Source organism: Anas acuta, chromosome 4 (assembly GCF_963932015.1).
Source record: "Anas acuta chromosome 4, bAnaAcu1.1, whole genome shotgun sequence".
NCBI lineage: Eukaryota > Metazoa > Chordata > Aves > Anseriformes > Anatidae > Anas > Anas acuta.
The window spans coordinates 74,723,064-74,742,347 of NC_088982.1; the positions used below are offsets into that span (position 1 = coordinate 74,723,064).

The 19,284-nt window shown below is 47.8% G+C and overlaps 1 protein-coding gene and 1 long non-coding RNA gene across 2 annotated transcripts in view; one reads left to right on the forward strand and one right to left on the reverse strand.

The window, feature by feature from the left end:
* The window catches only part of LOC137856555 (uncharacterized), a 245,401-nt gene that overhangs the window by 70,959 nt on the left and 155,158 nt on the right, over positions 1–19,284 (forward strand). The gene's annotated exons all lie outside the window — the stretch shown is intronic.
* Positions 9,933–19,284, reverse strand: part of LOC137855292 (adenylate cyclase type 10-like) — a 43,541-nt gene continuing 34,189 nt past the window's right edge. Inside the window, exons 11-25 of the mRNA XM_068679331.1 lie at positions 18,704–18,893; positions 17,706–17,758; positions 16,820–16,973; positions 16,397–16,589; positions 16,003–16,089; positions 15,265–15,548; positions 14,460–14,596; positions 13,670–13,801; positions 12,858–13,112; positions 12,375–12,713; positions 12,106–12,157; positions 11,639–11,858; positions 11,161–11,268; positions 10,845–11,023; positions 9,933–10,165 (exon numbers count right to left, since the gene is read on the reverse strand). Of these exons, the coding sequence (XP_068535432.1) occupies positions 9,949–10,165; positions 10,845–11,023; positions 11,161–11,268; positions 11,639–11,858; positions 12,106–12,157; positions 12,375–12,713; positions 12,858–13,112; positions 13,670–13,801; positions 14,460–14,596; positions 15,265–15,548; positions 16,003–16,089; positions 16,397–16,589; positions 16,820–16,973; positions 17,706–17,758; positions 18,704–18,893 (2,600 nt within the window). The 3' untranslated portion in view covers positions 9,933–9,948. The remainder of the gene's footprint in view (positions 10,166–10,844; positions 11,024–11,160; positions 11,269–11,638; positions 11,859–12,105; positions 12,158–12,374; positions 12,714–12,857; positions 13,113–13,669; positions 13,802–14,459; positions 14,597–15,264; positions 15,549–16,002; positions 16,090–16,396; positions 16,590–16,819; positions 16,974–17,705; positions 17,759–18,703; positions 18,894–19,284) is intronic.

Genomic DNA, 19,284 nt, shown 5'->3' on the forward strand with positions numbered 1-19,284 from the left:
TTACTACTGATTGCTTTCATTAAGGGTATCCTATTACTCATTTGCTTCTAACTCTGGCATATTATTTCTGTGTTTAAATCTTTTATGTTCCGAGCTGATATAAGGATTTCAAGGATGTAAGGGATGGATGCTCAGGCTTATTATATTGCCATAACAGCCATTTGCCTTCTCCAGTGCCATGGCACAGCCAAGTGCTGACAGATCAGATAGAGGCAGCCCTGATGAGGAAGGCACAGTCCCCTCACACCCCAGTAGAGGGCAGTGGAGGAAACCTGGGAGTTACTGGTGCACATAAACAGCCTGCAGGAAAAGACCAAACCATGAATCTGCTCCCACAGCACAGAAACCTTGGAAAGAGGTAAAATGTAAATTATTTGATATTTTTGTCCTAATATTAATTTTTAATACCAAAACTTAACAATATTTAGCAACTATCTTCACTGCTTTGACAGGTTGATAGCAACAGGGAGTTTCCTTTGAGGTTCTTCCCACTCTAGTTTCTCTAATGACTTGAAAAGTCAGTGTTAAATCTTGTTTTCTTCATCCTTTTGGTAGCTGCACATAGCAAGAGGAAAAAGTCACACAGTCAAACCACCTTGGTCCTTTCTTGACCCCCTGCTTAGTTAAACAACTCGATGGAGACCTTCAGTTGTTCATCCTGTTTAATTGGAACAGAAAACATCTGGGACTGTGTTAAAAATGTTCCTTTTAATTTAATAGAGTTAGACTGAAAATAGTTTTCTGCTACACAAAAGTGGCTGAGGATCCAGGGAGTAGGGGGAAGAGATGTGGGGTTGAAACAGTGGCCTGTGGGAGTTTGTCCCCCACGAGCATGGCTTGATCCTCTGCTCCAGTCACAGAGGGGTTTCTGCCAAGGCTCCTGCTTGCAGAGCAGGGAAGGAAGAATGGTTGTCCTGGGGTGCGAGGGCACAAAATGCAAAGACTAAGCTACATATAAAAAAAATGAAACAAAACAAAACAAACAAACAAACAAAAAACCCACAAACTCGATACAATTTTTTCCCTTTTAAATTCAATGGGGATATGCTTTGAAGGATACATCTAGCCCTCAGTGTCTCCATAAACTTCTGCAAGTGGTATGACTGTGCAGTGCCTTACAGTCAGACTGCTATATAAAGGAAAGATCCAACCCCTTTAGTTAGTTCTTTGACAGTATCCCCATTTTGGAGGGTTTCCCCATATGCAGTACTGTGAATCAGCTGTTGGCCTTATCTTGTTAGCTATGCATCTCAAATGTATTTAGACTTTGTTTAAACTTGATGGTTAAGTTATTCTCATATTTCTATCATTTAAAATGTGCTTAGTCTTTTTCCTCTGTGTGGGGAAAAAAAGTATTTTTATGTGGTGACTCATCTCCTAGATTTAGCATTACCATATGCTGTTGATTGCTTATTTAAATTGCACTAATAAAATGCTGAAGTTTGGTTTCAATGACATTATTGAGTGGGGGGTTGTGCATTAATTGCAATGCATGATACTTAACTGCATTCACTAGAGATTTAGCATGTATAAATTTTTATTAAAGTAATACTTGCCTGGTGAACAAGGTTATAGTGAGAAGGGAAAATTAATCTCTGGGTTTACAGGATCTTTTTTTTAAAGGGAAAGCATATGTGTCTTTTCTATATCAAGTAGTGTTGAATCCATGCTTGCCCTCAACCCTTTACTCGTACTCTACATGCCACCAAACAAAGTTCTCTGCTTCATTCCCTTCTTCTTTAAATAGTCACAGGAAATATATGGTCCTCTTTCAGATTCGCCTCTGTACTTCAGGTATAGTTTCTCTGTTTTGGAGAAACATGTTTTAGTTTTTTCTCCTAGTTTTCCAAATCTAAGATGCTGCTGAACTTAAAAGGACAAGGATAGATCTGGGGGGAGGGAGACAAAATGACATTATATGCTCCATTTTATGGCATTTTTCTAGTCTGTTTCTAACCTTTCTAATAGCATTAGATTTACCTGCTTGGTTTTGTTGTTGTTGTTGTTTTTGGTTTTGGTTGTTTTTCCTCTCCCCTCCCCCCCCCCCCAAAAAAAAAAATCATGCTTTAATCCATATTACCTTTTTAGTTCTTTTTGTTCTTATAAATACTATTCCATGGTTGCTTACTTCACTAATTCCTGTAGTAGCTGGCTTGTGAACATAGGCAATAGCATCCCAGGTTTAAGACTTCTGTATACAGAGTCTTTAAAACACCTCCTAGTGGATTGAGAGATAGGAGGAAGTCAGACCTTTGTTGAAGACAAAAATGTATAATCTGTATCAAGGTAATCAAAGATTTTCTACAGTTGCTGGTATTTTTGTAGTGTAAGCTTTTAAAGGGCTTTAGTCTGTAGCAGTAGGGGAATGCTCAGCAGAATCTAGTTCATAAGACTGTGGGTTACTCACAACTGGGTAGGTATTTGTTACTGTAGTGTGTAAAATGAGACCTGGCACAGAGGAAATACAGAAATAAGAGTGTTTATTTTTCACCTTATACTATATTAGTATTCACATCATGGTGATCTACAGTGCTTTCATATATTAAACCAAAAGTCACAATACTGAACCTCTATTACACTCCAACAGTACCTCCAGCTGAGCTGACCCAGCTCCTAACTTCTGTTGCATTATTAGGCATTTGAGGAACCAAAGAACTCTGAACAAGTAACAAATTATCCACTTCTATATAGTTTGCTAAATCACACATACGTTGAATTGTTTTCATGACTATCTTATGTGTTCAGCCTGTCTCTTCACTGAATCTGAGCAGAAGGGTACAGATATATGTAGGCACAGTATTGATCTCTGCTGAGTGGTGGCACGTAAGTGGAAATAAATTAAAAGGGAAACAGGGTGTTCTTCAGAATCAGTTCTGAAATGAAAGCATAGGTGGTACAATGACAGTGATATTAATCTATCAGCCTAGGATGAAGGCAAAAATAAGGAAACTATTGATTTTTTTTTTTTTAACATTTCTAGAATCAGTAATGTATCACTTCCTTATAAGAAATGACCCATCCTCCTCCCTTCCAATCCTGTCACTTTTGTAATGAGTTTTTATTAGATATCCTATTTTTTGTAAATCTTCTGTAATATTATACCACATACTTCTTAACAGAAAACAAACCATCTTCTCAGTAAGAAGGCTTGTTAAACTATTTAATTCCGCTTGAAAAAAAGAAGAAAAGAAAAAAAAAAAGCACTTCGCAGTTAAGTCAGAATTGTAAGAGAAGTAATATTGAGAATAGAATTAGGGATATAAAAATATAATTTGCCTTCGTTGCTTAAGTTTTCTCCTTTGTCAGGCAAAGCATTCATCTTAAATATATGCTTAAATTTTTCTCAGGATTTAATGCCAAAGACCATTGGTGATGTAGTAAATACTTGAACATCTTCATGCAAAAATGTACATTGGAATCAACTGGGTGATCAGCAATCTTTAGAAAATATGAAGCCAAAAGCCAAAACAATAAAACTCATCAGATTCTGGATTTCTTTTGTTAATTATGTGAAAGAATGTGATGCTCTGATTGTGCCATACTGGTGCACAATGGAGTTCAAGTGCAGTGCAATATCAATTATTTAAATACTTGTTGTAAGACAGAAGGCTCAGGAATTTCATCCTGAAACATTCCAGTGTTCATATATCAATATAACAAAGCTGACACATCTGTAATTTTACACTCTGCTGTCTCTTCACAGACACTCTTCTCACTGACCTTAGAAAAGCCTCTACCTTGAAGGCAGGTATTGCCAAAAACCTTTGCACAATCCTTAACCTCAGTTTTACACCGTCTTAAAAGCTTTAGTGAAATTTCTTATGGAATCAAAGAGCTGATTTCCTGTGAAAAGGACAAAAGTTGTTACTTTTGATGGATTTGAATCTATCTCTGATGATTTCACTGAAAAGTGATTCCTTTTTCTGCTTGTGTCTTTATCAACAAAATCTTGTGTCTTCATATTAACTCTTCATGTCTTGTCACTTTTTAGTTGAAAGCTTTAAATTGTAAAGAATAAAAGGTTGACTAAATGGCCTGTGTTACTCACACAATACCAGAGAAACAGACCTTATGCCTTTTCATCTCCTATAATGTTAAAGAGGTTCATTAGTTTTCCCATTTTTTGGGGGGTGGGGAAGCAAGGGGGCTGTGTGAACTATTCTGTTCAAAGTAACAGCATAAACAATAGCAGAGCAAAGGACAACATGAGAGAGCATGACATCAGAGGGCTTTATTTTCAGCCTACAGCTTCTAAATCATTTTTACTGTTCTCCAAATATTTCTCTTTATATACATGTATATATTTATTAATGTAATCATAAAGAATGCCATGTTTTATCAAAGGTACATGATATTTTTATTATAATAATATACAGTTTAATAAGAAAACACTGTGATACAATCAGTCTTCAAATTTTAAAGCTGTATGCTTTACATTGTCAATTTTTAAAGAAAATTAAAGAACCTTCTAGCTGAACTTTCACTTGTACACTGGATCACTACTCATGATCAGTTCCAGTGTAAGTGACAAACGGTGCTTTTTCTTCCGAACTGCATGGGTAAGTAAGTATTCATTACACACTGATTACAAAGAATACTTGGAGTTACATGTAAGTCTACAGCATTCTCTGAGTGCCTTATAGCTTGGTATTTCATTCTTTTAATTCTTTTTATTTTTAGTGGCAAAAAAATAAAGCATGCCACATAAATTTAAATCTGTATTTGTGCATCATATGAACTTTTATTTTCTGCTTCTCTAGGATTCAGGCATGTCTTAAACGTTTTACTGAACTGAAACCATAACTGTGACATAGAGAATGGATGCTGATGAATTATATTATTGTCAGCAGGGCATATTGAAAAGACACAATATTCTTGGAGTAGATGAGCTAAGACAGCCAATTTATGAAATAAAATGAAGGACCTAAAATATTTTGTATAGGATACAGAGTTTTGTTTAATTGGAACCACAGATCCTTTGTCCTCACTGCTACAGAACATGTAAATATCTAGAAAATAATTACAGTTGACCTACAAATTCCCAATATGAGAGAAATTATTATTCCTGTGTGTCCTGGGCCACAGGCCTCTGATCTTTATTGTTTTAGGGACAGTCCTGCAAGAACTTAATTACCTTTTTCTTTGCCTGTCTAGTTGTTGTTTTTGTTTGTTTGTTTGTTTCTGTTAGTTTGGTTTGGTTGACATTAGAAGCTGATTAAAACTATATCTAAGTGGATTTGATCCTAAGGATCACATCTGAAAGCCAGAGAGAAAAGGGTTGAAATATGAATGAAGTCATGAGTAAACAACTGTGCAGGAAAACTTTCTGTCATGGTTTTAAATTAAAACAGGTTTGCTGAATGTGAACTTTACAAGATAGACATGGTGGATCAAATTAAGGAGAAGTAGTCTCTAGCTAAAAAGGGCAGAATAGGCAGAAAAGGTGACCTCTGCACATGGTCAGGGGAGAGGTTAGACAAAGACCACTAGTCTGAAAAGCCAGAGTAAGTAAACAAAGTAGGGAAAATGTAATGTCAGGAGATTAGAAAGGTTAAAATAATACATAATTTCAATTCATAATTTTATGTTAAAATTAATATGATCATGGATATTTGTAGTTGAGACTTGTGTGCAGCTCTTGAGAGAAATGGTGACTTAACAGCTTGCTCTCTGCCTCATCAAGAAGTTGTTTAGTCCTCAGGTGGCTTTTCAGAGTAGCTCTAAGCAATCTAATAGGGAAAGAAAAGCAAAAGAATGCCATCTGTTACTTCCATGTCATTAGTATCCACTGATCCTGTAACAAATGAGGTTTTCCTTTTCCTTTGCACTGTGTGTATGTGGACCAACAGTATGGTGAACAACTCAGACAGTTTGTGCTTTGAGTATAACATTAGAGAAAATCAGCGGAGACAAAACATGAGAGAAACAAGCATTTCTCTTAGAGCATATCCATCATCTCACAGTCTTAAAATATTTTCATGTGAATGTGTTACCTGAGATTTATTGAAAATGGTTCTTCTTCAGCTACTCTGATGTGTGGAACTACAGTGTAATTTCTAGCTCTTGTATGAAGGTAAGTGCTGGATCTGGGACCTATGGCATTTGTGGGATGTCCTGGCAGACTGTCACTGAAGGCAGACCAGGACCTCACAGGCAGAGGTGTACTTTGGACCCACAAATTGGATGCAGATGTGGTGTGCCCATTGCCCACCCATATTATGTGTGAACCACAGTAGAAAACAGTATAATTAATGAGGGATTTGATAAGGATGATGACTAAAGTTAAGGTGCCAGCCAGTGCTTAACTGTTGAAAAGGATGAATACAAAGACTGAGAAGTGCCAGCATAATGTATCTCTTATTTTAACAAAGCTGAAATTTATGAGAATGAGTTTGGAACCATTATGTCCCAGGGAAATGTGCAGTTTTCAGTGCCCTTATCTCATAGGGGTGTGTCCCTGAACCTAATGCACAATTTGTTCTTATTTTTTAAAAGGAATAGAGAAATTTTTATGCTTGATGATTTGGTCCCTGATCTTTTTATTCCTACAGCGTCGATTGCTGCGAGTCTCTGAACCTGACAGAACTGAGTAATTTTTAAAAAATGTAAATAGGGAAAAGCTGTTTTTTAAGATTTCAATTTTCTTGTCCATAAGGCATATAAAATCAACACATCTGTAGAAATGCAAATAACTTACATGTGAGGACAAGCTGAAATTTAGCCTTCTTGGGCAGATTATATTTATCCATCAGCATTCACGTATTGTCTCATCAACACATGTAGGCACTTCTATTTTTGAAAAGCCTCGTTTATCACTTGTTGAATGTTTGAAGCTGAACTGCTTTTTCTCAAAAAGTGTTCCTTAGATTGACAGATTCTTATGTGAACTAAAAAACTTAAAAAACAAAACAAAAAGCTAAAATTTCACCCACCTTGCTATGCGTGCTATGCAAGGAGCCACACATTTTCTGTATGAAAGCTTTGAACCTATGATGAAAATGTAGCTTTTCATCAGTTGGCTTATGGACTTAGATTTGCTGATAACTGTCCATTTTTAACTCTTTGCAGGCCTTTTGCTACTTTTACCTTTTGCCTTATATTACAAACAACATTTAGGGAAGACAAAGGATCAAAATTTGCTTTTAATATTGGATTAATTGTGGCCAAACTTATGTTATGTCCCTTCTGCAATAACTGATTCTGTGCAGTAGGAGCTGGCCTAGCAGTTCAGTTATTGCCATGGTCCGGCTCCAACATGTAGTTGCATCCTGGTGCCCTGAAATGATCCTGTTTGCCCATGGGGAGAACCCAGCTCTTTACCACCCTTAGGGTGGTAAACTCATGCTTCTGACGAATCTTCTGATGAAGCTTCCTTTTCATCAAAAGGAGTTTCTCCTGCTTTTCAATCCATGTTCCTTCCTTTTGATTCTTTCAGGCAGTGGGTTAACATCCCTCTTATGATCTGTCTGAAAATTGAAAATTTGCTAGAAACAGAAGGTATGTGAATACCAAGATTGCCACCACAGTGCTGGAGGATGACCAGGATTTCTGATCTGACTGTTCAAGCTTCCATTTTCCTTTGCTGATTTTATTTACTTACTTTTTTATTTATATGACTGAACATATTTCAAGTTGACATGAGATCCACCGATTAAAGCAAAAATAAACAGATCTGGTATTTCTTGCCTTTCTTATGAGGAAAAACTGGTAAGTAAGAAGCAAAACATAAAGAAAAGGAGACAAAAAAAAGAACGACTTAACTAAATTCACATGAAATGTAGGCACATTTCATATATGCAGTAGTATATACGTCATTAGATATTGAGGTTGCATATGAAGTATGTTAGAAATTAATAATGAAGGTTTTGCATTTAGAAAAAAATAGTTATTTAATACACCCATTTTATTTTACTGTTGGTTTTATAATTAGCTGGTTTGTTCCTCAGAATAATTTCGTTTTCCTTTCTTCAGGTGTTCATATGTCTTCTTTAATCAGCCAACATACATATTTGTCATACCAACAAATGCATTATATGTTATGTATTTCATCACTGAGTGGCTTCCAGAAATTAATTTCTATATCTAGTTGTCATAAATCAGGAGAACACCTCTATTAATCTTCATTCCCCATAAAGCATTTTTATTAAATAAAGGTGTATCCTCATTCTGCTGTTCTATAATCAGCTTTGTCAGAAACATTGCAGGCCTTTATTTCTTTAAAATATTAGCTTAGTGAAAATTCAAACTGCTATTTATAAGCAAGAGAAATAGAATCTGCATATCTGCAAAACTACCAAACACTGAATTTCTGTGTTTAATTTTGCTTAGACTAGAAAAGAGCTAAAAAGGTTGAAAATGTATATATACATGTAGAAGAAAGGACTCCTATGAGAATAATAAGTAGCTAATGAAAGCCTATGATTTCTCAGATGGAGAAATCTCAGCCAGTTATATACATTTGATGAGACAGAATAGGTCTTCAGGACAGACAGGGGTAGAAGGAGAAAGGCATCATATAAAACAAATAATGTTTTCCAAGATGGGAGGAGTGATATAGAAAAAGACTTTTCTTTCTCTGCGTGAGAAATATATAAAACATACAAAGACATTGTCACCACTGATTGAGAAAAAAGGTGCAAAATGTAACATAACTCTAAGACTGATGAGGTGTGCATAAACTCACTTCTTTCCAGAAGGTGGGCACAACAAATAGTCTATTGAAGAAATTGTATACCGTATAAGTGCGTTAAAAATCTGGCTAAATTATTGTGATTGAAGAAACACCTCCACCAGTCAATTTCCATCTCTGATTCCCTGATGCTCCTGAGCCTGTTCACCTCCTCCCGGAGCACCGCTACCTGGCTGAGCAGTTCTTCAACCTGGGCACGCCTCCCACAGGCATACCCACCACTGCTGTCGGAGACAGACAGAAGGCTGGGGCACACTCTGCAGCCCAGGACCTGGACGGCTGCGTGTTTCCCCGAGCCCTCTGTCTGAGTAGGTCGGATCAGGTCATCCACCTGCTCGCACCTCACGCACGCAGTGTCTTTGCCTCCCGCCGATGGCAGCAGCAGGCTCTGACACTCCCTGCATGCGGTGACCTGAGCTGCTGCATTCTTTAACGGGCAGTCGGTCGTGTGGGCGGGGGGGGAGCACTCTGCCCTGCCTGCGCGAACCGCCACGCTAACTGCCACGCCACTCCCTTCTGACGCGCCACGTCCTGTTTGCCCATCCTGGTCGCCGCGCTCCCTAGGGGCTGCTTTTGAACGGCCGGGGAGGGGGCGCTGCTGGCTCCACCTTCGCCTCGTCAGCCTCCCTCACGAGGGCTGCCGGCTCCTGGCGGCTCCCTCAAGTAGGCTCGATGAGAAACTGGATGGACAGCCAGGCCCAAAGAGTCGTGGTGAATGGAGTCAAATCTGGTTGGAGGCCGGTCACCAGTGGCGTTCCCCAGGGCTCAGTGCTGGGGCCGGTCCTCTTTAATATCTTCATCGATGATCTGGATGAGGGCATTGAGTGCACCCTCAGTAAGTTTGCAGATGACACCAAGCTAGGTGCGTGTGTGGATCCGGAGCCCATGTGGCCGCCTGGCACCGCAGAACTACAGCTCCCAGCACGCCTCGGGACGGAGGAGCCCACCTGACCCTGCGGGGATTCTGGAGCACCCCCCCCCACCGTGGCCCTCCCCTCCTCTGCTCGCTCTGCACTATGGCAGCTTCCAACGTCCCATCCTGCCCATGCTGTCTCTCTCCAGGTGCCCACACAGGTCCCGAGGGAGCCTTCAGACCGCCTCCCTGGTAAGGCAGCTTGTGCTGACGGGCCTGCTTCAGTGCCCCGCATCTCTTGCTGGGGGAGCAAGCTCTCCTTTTCTGAGAAGAACTTGCTTCTTCTTTCCAAACTGAACCTTCCCTGGCAAGGCCTGACAACCACCACCATACGAGAACAGATGTTTTACTGAGACACACTGAGGAAAGCAGGGATGGAAAGGTAGTTGTCGGGGTGGAAGCCTTCTTCCTTTAAGGAGTCTATTCTCCTGTCCACGTTGGCTTTCATGCGAGCTGCCAGGCGGGAGAAGCTCTGTTGTCCTGATGTGCCCTCCAGGCTGTAGAGGTGCCCCAGTGAGGAGAGGCAGCGGGTCTGCTGAAGCATCCAGGCTACCTTCTTCCTCCTGACACACAAGAGAAACTGCTGAGCCCAGAGGCGCGGCTGTAGAGCACCAAACCAGACTGGGCAGGGGCAAGTGGGGTGGCAGCTGAGACACGTACACCTCCTCAGAGGAAGGGAGCTGGTGCTGAAAGGGCTGCCGGCATGGAAGTGGGCAAACGAAGAAGTGCTGCCAGGGGCAGCCAACCGCTACAGAGGGTGTGTTGGCACTACAGCACCGGGGGGGAAGTGATGCCAGGCACCAGCAGGAGAAGGACTATCGCAACTCTGAGCCTTCTCCTCATCACGCCCTCCCTCCCCCCCCCAACCTTAACCCAACCCCATCCCGTCCCTTGAGGTCACTGCCTTCCTTCCCCTGTTAAGCCCGTCCTCGCTGTTCACATCTCTCTGTTCCCAGCCACCCCGGCCTCATCCGAAACGTGCCAGCAGGTACATCCCTCGGCACAAGCTGCTTTCTACGCAAAGGCCCAGGGGCTGCCCAGGGGGGCAGCGTGAGGCTGCACTGGCCCCTGTTTGACCCACACGTCGTGCCTTAATGCCTCGGTCCTGCTAATGAGCTATGGGACAGCTTAGGCGAGGCCTGAAGTCCAGGCAGGCCTGGGCCTGAATGCCTGGCACCAGAATACTCTTCCTTTCCCACCAGAATACTCTTCCTTTCCCACGCTCTCCCTTCTGCTGCTTACCGAGCCTCTAGCGGAAGTGAGGGTGTTCTGTTTGTGTCACGAAGAGCACCCTGAAACCTTTCCCACAGAGATGTGACAAAGGCTCCGGAGCATGTCTGAGGGAATGGCTTTTTCAGAAGGCTCAGCGCCTGCCTGGTCGTTTTCTTGGCCAGCCCCACGGATCCTAGGATACAGCAGACCTGCACAGGAAGAGGAAGCCATGCAGACATGGACCGCTTTCCCAAGCCTCTCCTCCTGCAGAGGCTGCAGAAACATGCAAGGGGCTGGCCATAGCAGGGACACCCCCTGCAAGAAGGGCATCACCCTGCCGCTTTACCTCCGCTTTGAGGCTTAAGAAGGTCGCCTTCTCAAAGCAGTCTAACACAGTTGCTGTCTTCCGCATGGAGTTCCTCAGGACCTCTGCTTCTCTGAGCTTCATAAGGGCCTTTGAGCAAGCACACAGGCAGCAGGTGAGCATCGGTGCAGAGCCCCCAGCTAGCTCCACCCTTCCCTCTTGCCTCCTGTGGCACCTGCCTTAGGAGGGCCCGCATCTCCCCATGTGATCCCTGCCCTAGCACAGTGCCCCGTGGGCTCAGAGCTCAGGCACCAAGGGAGCCTTCAGACTGCCTCCCAGGTAACGCAGCTTGTGCTGACGGGCCTGCTTCAGTGCCCCGCGTCTCTTGCTGTGGGAGAGGCAAAGCGCAGGAAACAGTCCGGCTCTGCCCCCACTGTTTCTTTTGGGAGGCCCCTCAGCGAGCATGTCCTGTTGCAGTGGACTGCGGGTGCAGTGCGTGCTGGCAAGCAGGGTCACTCACCATGTAGCTGTTGGAGACGTGCAGGTAGGCAGCCGCACACTCCAGCAGGTAGTAGAAGGCTCGGGAAGCATTGCCTGTTGCCACATAGTGGCGAGCCAAAGGCACAAGCACTGATTCAATGATGGCTTCGCATTCGCAGGAACACTTGTCACCGTCCTCTTCGGTCCTGCTGGGCTGCGCAGTTGTCCGTTTGCCCTCTGGTGGAAACTGCTCTGACGCTCTGGTCAGAGGCAGGTTGCCAGGAAAAGAAGAGAGCAAAGAGCAGATGAGCATCACCTGAGATGACCCTGCTCTCCCTACGGGTAGCAACAAAACCCTATTTCCTGCTGTCTCATCCCAGCTCCCACCCCACAGCCAGCCTCCTCCTCCCAAAGCTGGAGTCCCAGCCAGCAGCCAAATGGCAGAGCTCCATCTGTCTCCTCTGGAGCTCGCTCGTTTCCACAATCATCAGAACCTTGTCTCCTCACCTGAACTCCTCCTCCGAGAAAGCCTGCTGCGGCTGCAGGGCATTTGCACTACCTGGGAAGAAGAGAGCGTGTCAAGGGACTCCCCACGTAGCCCGGGCTAAGAGCTGCAGGCTTGCAAGGGTCCTGCCGAGCAGACCCAGGGCACAAGAGCTGCGGTGATCGTCCTCGTCCCCTGGCTTATCCCTGGTGCTGGGGACCTGGTGGGCCTCAGCCTGCATGGGCCTGGGCTTCCAGAAGGAGGGGGCTCCGCAGCAGGGCACACAGCCTACCTTCAGGGATGTGAGTCCTGTCCTTCTTCAGCTGTTCTCCAGCGAGCACCAAGGCCTCCCAGCTGTGCCAGTCATCCTCGTCAGCAGAGCCCTGGCAGTTTTCCCCGTCCTGGGAACTGGGGACGGCGAAGCGGTGGAAGGCCACAAAGTCCCCTCCGTGGCAGCGCCGGCATTTGTGCGCGTGCTTCTCCAGGAAGGCAGCACACTTGCGCTGTATGCTGGCCCTCTGTCTCTTGGGCCACAGCTCGTAGGCTGCCTCCTGCAGCAGTGGGGCACAGAAGGCCAGAACGCCAGCCTGCTGCTCCGTGGTCTCCTTGCTTGTAGACGGCCTCTCCACCCCTGCAAGGCAATGGATGGTGGCCTCAGCCAGAGTGGTAGAGACATTCCCAACAGCCGCTGGGAATTTCCCTCTGCACAAAGCTGGTGGGGGAAGGCCTCCTTCAGCTACAGCGCTCCTGGGTCTACCTTACTGCCACCACTTACCGCTCCCTGCCTGCTGAGAGGTGGACGGCCCCTCTTGAGCATCTTGGATGTCTCTGGGCACCCCTGTGTCCTTCAGCCACTTAAGGATGTTGTCGCTCACCAGCCCGTCCAACAAACTATTCATGTGCTGCCTGGTACAAGTGGGAAGGATGTGAGCCAGCAGCTGGGTGGTAAACACTGGCCCTATGATGGCTGCAAACTTCAAAACCATCTGCTTCTGCAGCGTGATCCGGTCCAGCTCAGCCAGTGCAATCTCTGTCAAGAAGAAGCAAAATGTCTCTCTCTTTTGTGTCCTGGAGCCTGAGCTTGGAGAGGCTGGACAGTTCCACCACAGGAAACAGGGTAGACTTTGGCCTCTCTTCCTCAAGATGGCACCTGCTGGGCAATTGGAGTCCAGGGGAATGTCTTCAAGATGGCTCCTCTCCTCTTGCAACCACAGGCAACAAGGCCCAGGGATAAGAGCTCCTCCACCAAGGATGGGGAGGGCACGATCCTGCGGGTACATGCGACCCGTGATGCGACCTACCAGAGCTGAACTAGGCTGACGCCCAGCAGCGCACACAGAGAGCAGAGAGCGCTTTCAGCACCTCAGAGCTGGACTTGGAGCTCCCCACAACTGCTGTGGGCCTCACAGCCCGGAGGGGGACATCTGTGCCCTTAAGCGCAGGGCTCTGTCTGCTCAGACCAGAGTCGCCTTCCTGGCAGGGCCCCCCAGGCTGAGAGGGTGCTTCTGCAGCATGCCGATGCCCATCCCCTCTCTCACGTGCACCCCAGGAAAGGACCCCAGCACAGCCGCGAACTCAGCCCCTCACCTTTCAAGGCGGTCGGCAGCACGGTGGTCTCCAGGCTGACGTCTGCTCTGATGGTGCAGACCGTGCCACTGTTATTCCCAGCACTGGAGCTTGAGGTGGCTGAGACAACGAGTGAAGCCTCAACTGCAGAAGCTGGGAAGAGAGAGAGAGAGCATGAACAAGGTGGGGCAAGTCCAACCTGTCACGGTTGGGTCCACTTCATGGCCCGCACCGAATGCGGTCAGTGAGCAGGGCAAACCGGTTTCCACTGCAATGGTTTTGTCTGCATTGCCCTTGCAACTCTTTTTCTGCCTTTGGACCTGCTGCCCAGCTGTACTGAATGAATATCCCGCAACAGAACACAGCGGTTGCTACCTTTGACAGCGCTCCCTCCCACAGCCAGGGAAATTGCCAGTGATAATCCAAAAGGCAAAGCCCATGCAGGCTGTCCCCAGGGCAACAGCACTCTGCTTGGCATTGCTCTTACAATTACTGCTCTTGCGTTACTGCCAAGCTCCTCAGTTCCCAGCGCCTTTGCGGGCATTTCTGGTTTTGGATTACACTTTCCCAGGTCTGACCCTCTCCTGCAGAAGGGCTTTCTTCTCGAGGGAGCTGGTGGCTTGCCAAGGTGACGGCAAGGTGTGCAGGAGCCCACACCTCAGCCAGAACAAGTTCTGTCCTGCTGCCAGATCGGACTCTGCCCAGAGTCACTGGAAAGCCACAGGACACGGTCATGTGTGTGTGTGTGTGTGGGGGGGGGGGGGGGGTGACGTGCAACAGCATCTAGCCAGTCCGCAACAAGAGTGCTTACCGATCAAGCCCTCCCAGTTGTCCTCCACATTTTTGTCCTGCCTCCCAGTGCTGAACAAGAGCACGTTGTCGCGACGCAGGCAGTGCAGCAGTTCCTCACAGTAATATGGGATGCCAGAGCTTCTTTGGATCAGGAACCTGGGCAGGAGCAGACCCAGCAGTGACCAACACCAGGGAAGTATGGTGCAACACAGTTCTGATGGGCGAGTGGCGAGTCACTCAGGCCTCACAGGGTAACCAGCCTCTTTGTCACAGCTACGGCTCACTTCAGAAGGGGGCGGTCCTCCCACTGGCTTGGGCGTTTGGGACCCCTGACCCTACACTGTTTGCTGGAGTCTGTTGGGAAATGGTCGTGGGCAATGTCCAAAGCACAACACAGCAAGCCTGATCTTCCCTGTCCTCAGGAGCCCAGATCTGCTCTGGCAGCTGGCTGGACCCCCTGCTCCTGGGAATCCCTACTGCAGCCTGGCTACATTGGTCAAAGCCTTTTTGACACCTCAGCCACGCTGAGGCTTGGGTACCCATCTCCCTCTGCTCTCCTCTCTCCTCTTCTCTCCCTTTTCCTCCCTGCCTTGCCCTCCCTCCTCTGCAACAGCAAAGGGCTGTCACTGCCCACGTGCTGCGTCCTGGGAGCTGCCTATTCTTAGCTCACACCTGCTGTGGTGGTTCTTGAGGAGAAACCCAGGTCCTTGCTGGAGTCAAGGATGCTGCCAGAAGGCCCCGTGCTTCCTTTCCTGCGGGGCGACTTCCTTCCGTGGCAGCATAGGTCCAAGCCCTCCGGAAGAGCTCCGTGGCCTGCAACATACCTTGCTAGATCCCTGGGGATGCTGACCACTCCAAGGTCCTGGCAGACTTTCTGCACCACAGCTGCAGGTTTCAGCTCTTCCAGATGAAGACAGCTGATTCTCTGGGACGTTGTTCTGTCTGCTGCAGCTTTGAAAAAGCTCTCCGTTCTCTCGTGGCCAGGAGCTAAGCTCATCACCATAAAGAGCGTGACGCTTTGGAGCACGGGCCACATGACAGTCCAGGAGGCAGGGTCGATGAAGTGGGCGTTGTCGATGACAAATATGCCAAATTCTCCTCCAAGGGTCTGAAAAAAGCAGATGGTTCTGTGTGGAGTCTGGCGGATTCTCAAGCATCCTCTAGGGGAGGAGATGTAGCCTCTCTCCGGAGACGGAGAATACTCAGAAGTCTCTCCCCAGCCGCTTCCCTCCTCAGAAGCTTACTGGCTTTTCATTTCTGCAAGACTTTAAGGCCTCCTCGAACATCACTTGCCCTTCTGAAGAAGGGAGCTTGGGCAAAGGAATGCAGAAGGCGTCAATCCTCCTCCAGGGCACATAGCCTCCAACTTAACAGGAGGCGAGCTACGACGAGGCATATGGGGAGGGCGTGAGAGGGGCTTCTGGGAGGAGGGGCTCCTGGGCCCTGAAGGGCGGTGACCCTGGCACATCGTCCTGCTGCCCACTCAGGCTGTTCTGATGTGGAGCCTGCAGCGGGCAGGGTTGTTTTCTTTCCCTGACCCAGGTAGAAGGAGGAACACTCACCTTCTGTAGCACTTTCCTGCAAGTCTTCTGCAACTCCCCTTTCATTTGAAGGTCATGCATGTGGCGAACCTTGTCTGAGATGTCAAACTGGACAGGAAAGCAGAGTCAGAAAGAAACATCATCCTGGGACCAGGCATGCCTATCCACCAAGCTAGACGGCAGAGCAAAGCGCCTCTGCTTTTGCATGAGGTCAGCGCAAGCCTCTCTTCACTGGCCTTTCCAGGGTGCTGACCAAGACACCTGGCACATGCACAGGACATGAAGTCACCACAGACAAGGAGCCTCCCTGGACCCAGGAATCAGAACGGGGTGCTATGAGCACTGCAACTCCCAGCCCAGCAGAACACCCAAACAACCACCAGACTACCTCAGGAGGCCTCCCTCTCGCTCTCACCTTGACGAGGAAAATGTTGTTGAGGAGGCAGTATCTGCTCTCTTCTATCACCCCTTGGAGCTTGGCCTGCAGGGTGCGCTGCCAGTCCTCGCACGTTTCACCTGCCTGCAGTCCCAGGGCCCTGGCCACCAGCATACGGATGGCAGAGAAGGGCTGCCTCATGTGGGCCTCGGTCAGTTCCATGGTGACAACCCTGCGGTGCAAAAGCAAAAGGCATTTGAGCTGCAGAAAAGGCCCCCAGTAGCCCACGCCTGCCAAGACAGGAGAGTTAGAGACGCACGCTGCCTGGTTCTTACTGCAAAGGAACGCAGGGTGCACAGTCCCGGGGGTGGGGGCGGAGGGCCAGGCACAGGGCAGAGGCATCGCAGTCTTCCACGAACGTCAGGGGACGGGCATGGGAAGGGTCTCAAAAAACCCACTTACCTGTGCCCAGTGTCCTGGCCCAGAAAGGCCAGCTCAGTAAGTAAGCGGCTCTTTCCAGAGCCCAGAATGCCTGCGTACGCCAGGATGCGCGGCTGTCCCAAAGTCTCGTAGGCCTTCAAGCTGCGTTCAAAGAGGTCAATCTCCACCTCCCGACCTGTGAAGACCAACCAGGAAACAAGCTGTTGCAGCATGCTGAAAAGCAGGGCAGCATTCCCTTTTGCTGGCACGGCGGCTTCCCTCCACCACGTCAGTAAGCCTGCCTACACCCAGGCCTCCTTCCAAGCCCCTCATCTCAGCTTTGGCACCACTGCCTTCCTTAGAGCTCTAACAGAGCCGCCTGCCCACTGGCCACACGGCGCAGCTTGTAGGAGCTCTTTCCCCTCCGCTTCTCCTCCCACAGGCAACGAGATTCAGCCAGCTGGACGCAGCTCCCCACACTGATCCAGCCCAAGACTGGAGGGCACACTTGGAGACACTGCAGGCAGCTGCGCCCAAAAGGCATGCCAAACATCTCACTGCACCCTGAGCCCCAGAGCTCTTGCCGGCACCCTGTAGCTAAGGTGGTGTCTTCGGGCCTGTTGTGGTTTTGGCTGCGATACAGCTCCTTGTCTTCACAGGAGCTTGGAGTGTGCTGTGATGTGGTGGACTTGCCACCAAAGGAACGCCGAGAACACACTGAACTCTTGCCGAGCAGTGCTGGCACAGTGTCAAGGCCTCTGCAGTTTCTCATGCTGCCCCACTAGCCAGCAGGCTAGAGGAGGGAGGAAGGGAGGGAGGGGGCTGTGTGGGGCTCAGCTGCCTACCAGGGTTAACCTCCAGCAAGGCGCACCGCTTTGGGCAAAGGGAAGCAGCTGGGGTTCTGAAGAGCGAGGACTTCTCTACCTACCCAGCAAGGGGCGACGGTCCGACCTCCTCTTGGTACGATCCGTGTCAAAGATGCTAGAAGCGGGAGAAGACAAAACATGAGTTTCACTTAGTTGGTCAGAAGCCAGGGAATATAGAGCCTGCTGTGTTAGGGGAGGAGACCCTCCGCAGGTAACTGCTTTTCTTTCCAGCAGCATGCTGTCCGGAGCATGCTCCCCGGCCAACATTCGAGTGGACATGCCAGGACAGCTTCAAGCACAAAAAAGGCCAGCAGCCATGGCGGGACAGCAGAAGGTGTTGGGACTCCCTCGCCAGAGGCCAAAACCAAAGAAAGCCCAGATGGGGCAAAGAAGCCAGGGTGTGCTGTTGGCTAGGTAGACTGCTTTGCCACCCTGGACAAGCAAAAGAAGCCTCTTGGAAAGGAGGACCTGTGTCACTTAGTGGCTCAGGACAACAAGCACCTGGCACCTTTGGCTCAAGTCTTTTGGTAGTTTTCAAGAGACAGCAACGTTAACATCCAAAAGGTCCTCCAACCCTGGCCCGGAGGGACAGCTGAGAACTGAGCAGGCAGACAGGAGGAAGAGTGGCCCAGTGGCCCACCTTTCCCCAAGGCGACATGACTGACCCAAAGCTTCCTGCGCAGAAGGAGCTGGGAAAAAAATCCTCCTTGCATCAGAATGACCTCTGCCTTAGCCTTGCACATAGTGAAGCAAACACAGGGCAGGGAGCCCAGCGGAAAGCCGCTTGGAAAAAGCCTGCATGGCTAGCGTGCGTCTCCAAAGCCAGGACAACCTTCCACACCCCACTGGCGTCACTCGCAGCTCTCTTAGCAGCAGGAGACACAAAGGCAGAAAGGCACAAAGCAGACCCATGCCAGGCCTTTGGATCTTCTTGGCCACAGGGAAGGGATTTCTGTGGGAGGCCAGGCTGGTCTCTTGCTGCACAGCTCCTCTTTACCGGTCAAGGTTGCACCCTTGGCTTCCCTTGTGGCCCCATCCAGATGGCTCGGAAGACACTCACCACTTGTTGGTGATCCCCACATATTGATAGACAGGGCTGGGATCTGTAACACCTTTCAACTCTTTCTTCGGCAACTCCTTGAAGAAGTAACTGGGCAGGCGAGAAGCCTTGTAGGTGTCTTCATCACAGGACACCAGCCTGGGGTAGTGCACCATCAAGCGGGCACCCAAATTCACCTTATGGCCAATCACTGCCATGGAGAGAGAACACATTGACATGGTTAGGAAAGCAGCCTTGCCCCACCCTTCAAGGCCAAGGGCTACTTCCCCTTGTTGTCCATAGGTGCATGCCTAGTGCACTGCACCAATGAGCACACAGAGCGAAGATCTTTTAATTAAGTAATTCATTATATAAATATATATATATTATATAATAAAATAATTTATTATATAACTCTGCAGAGTCAGGTGCTTGGCGATCTTCCGCAAAGCCAGCACACCTCTGACTTGAATCACTGTTACTTATACACAGCAAACTTGTGAAAGTTATCTCTTTGGGTACTTTTGATTGGCTATTACAGCTCACCTAACTTACGTCTCCTGAGTTTGCACATTACAGAGAAAGAGTGGGGGCTGGGGAAG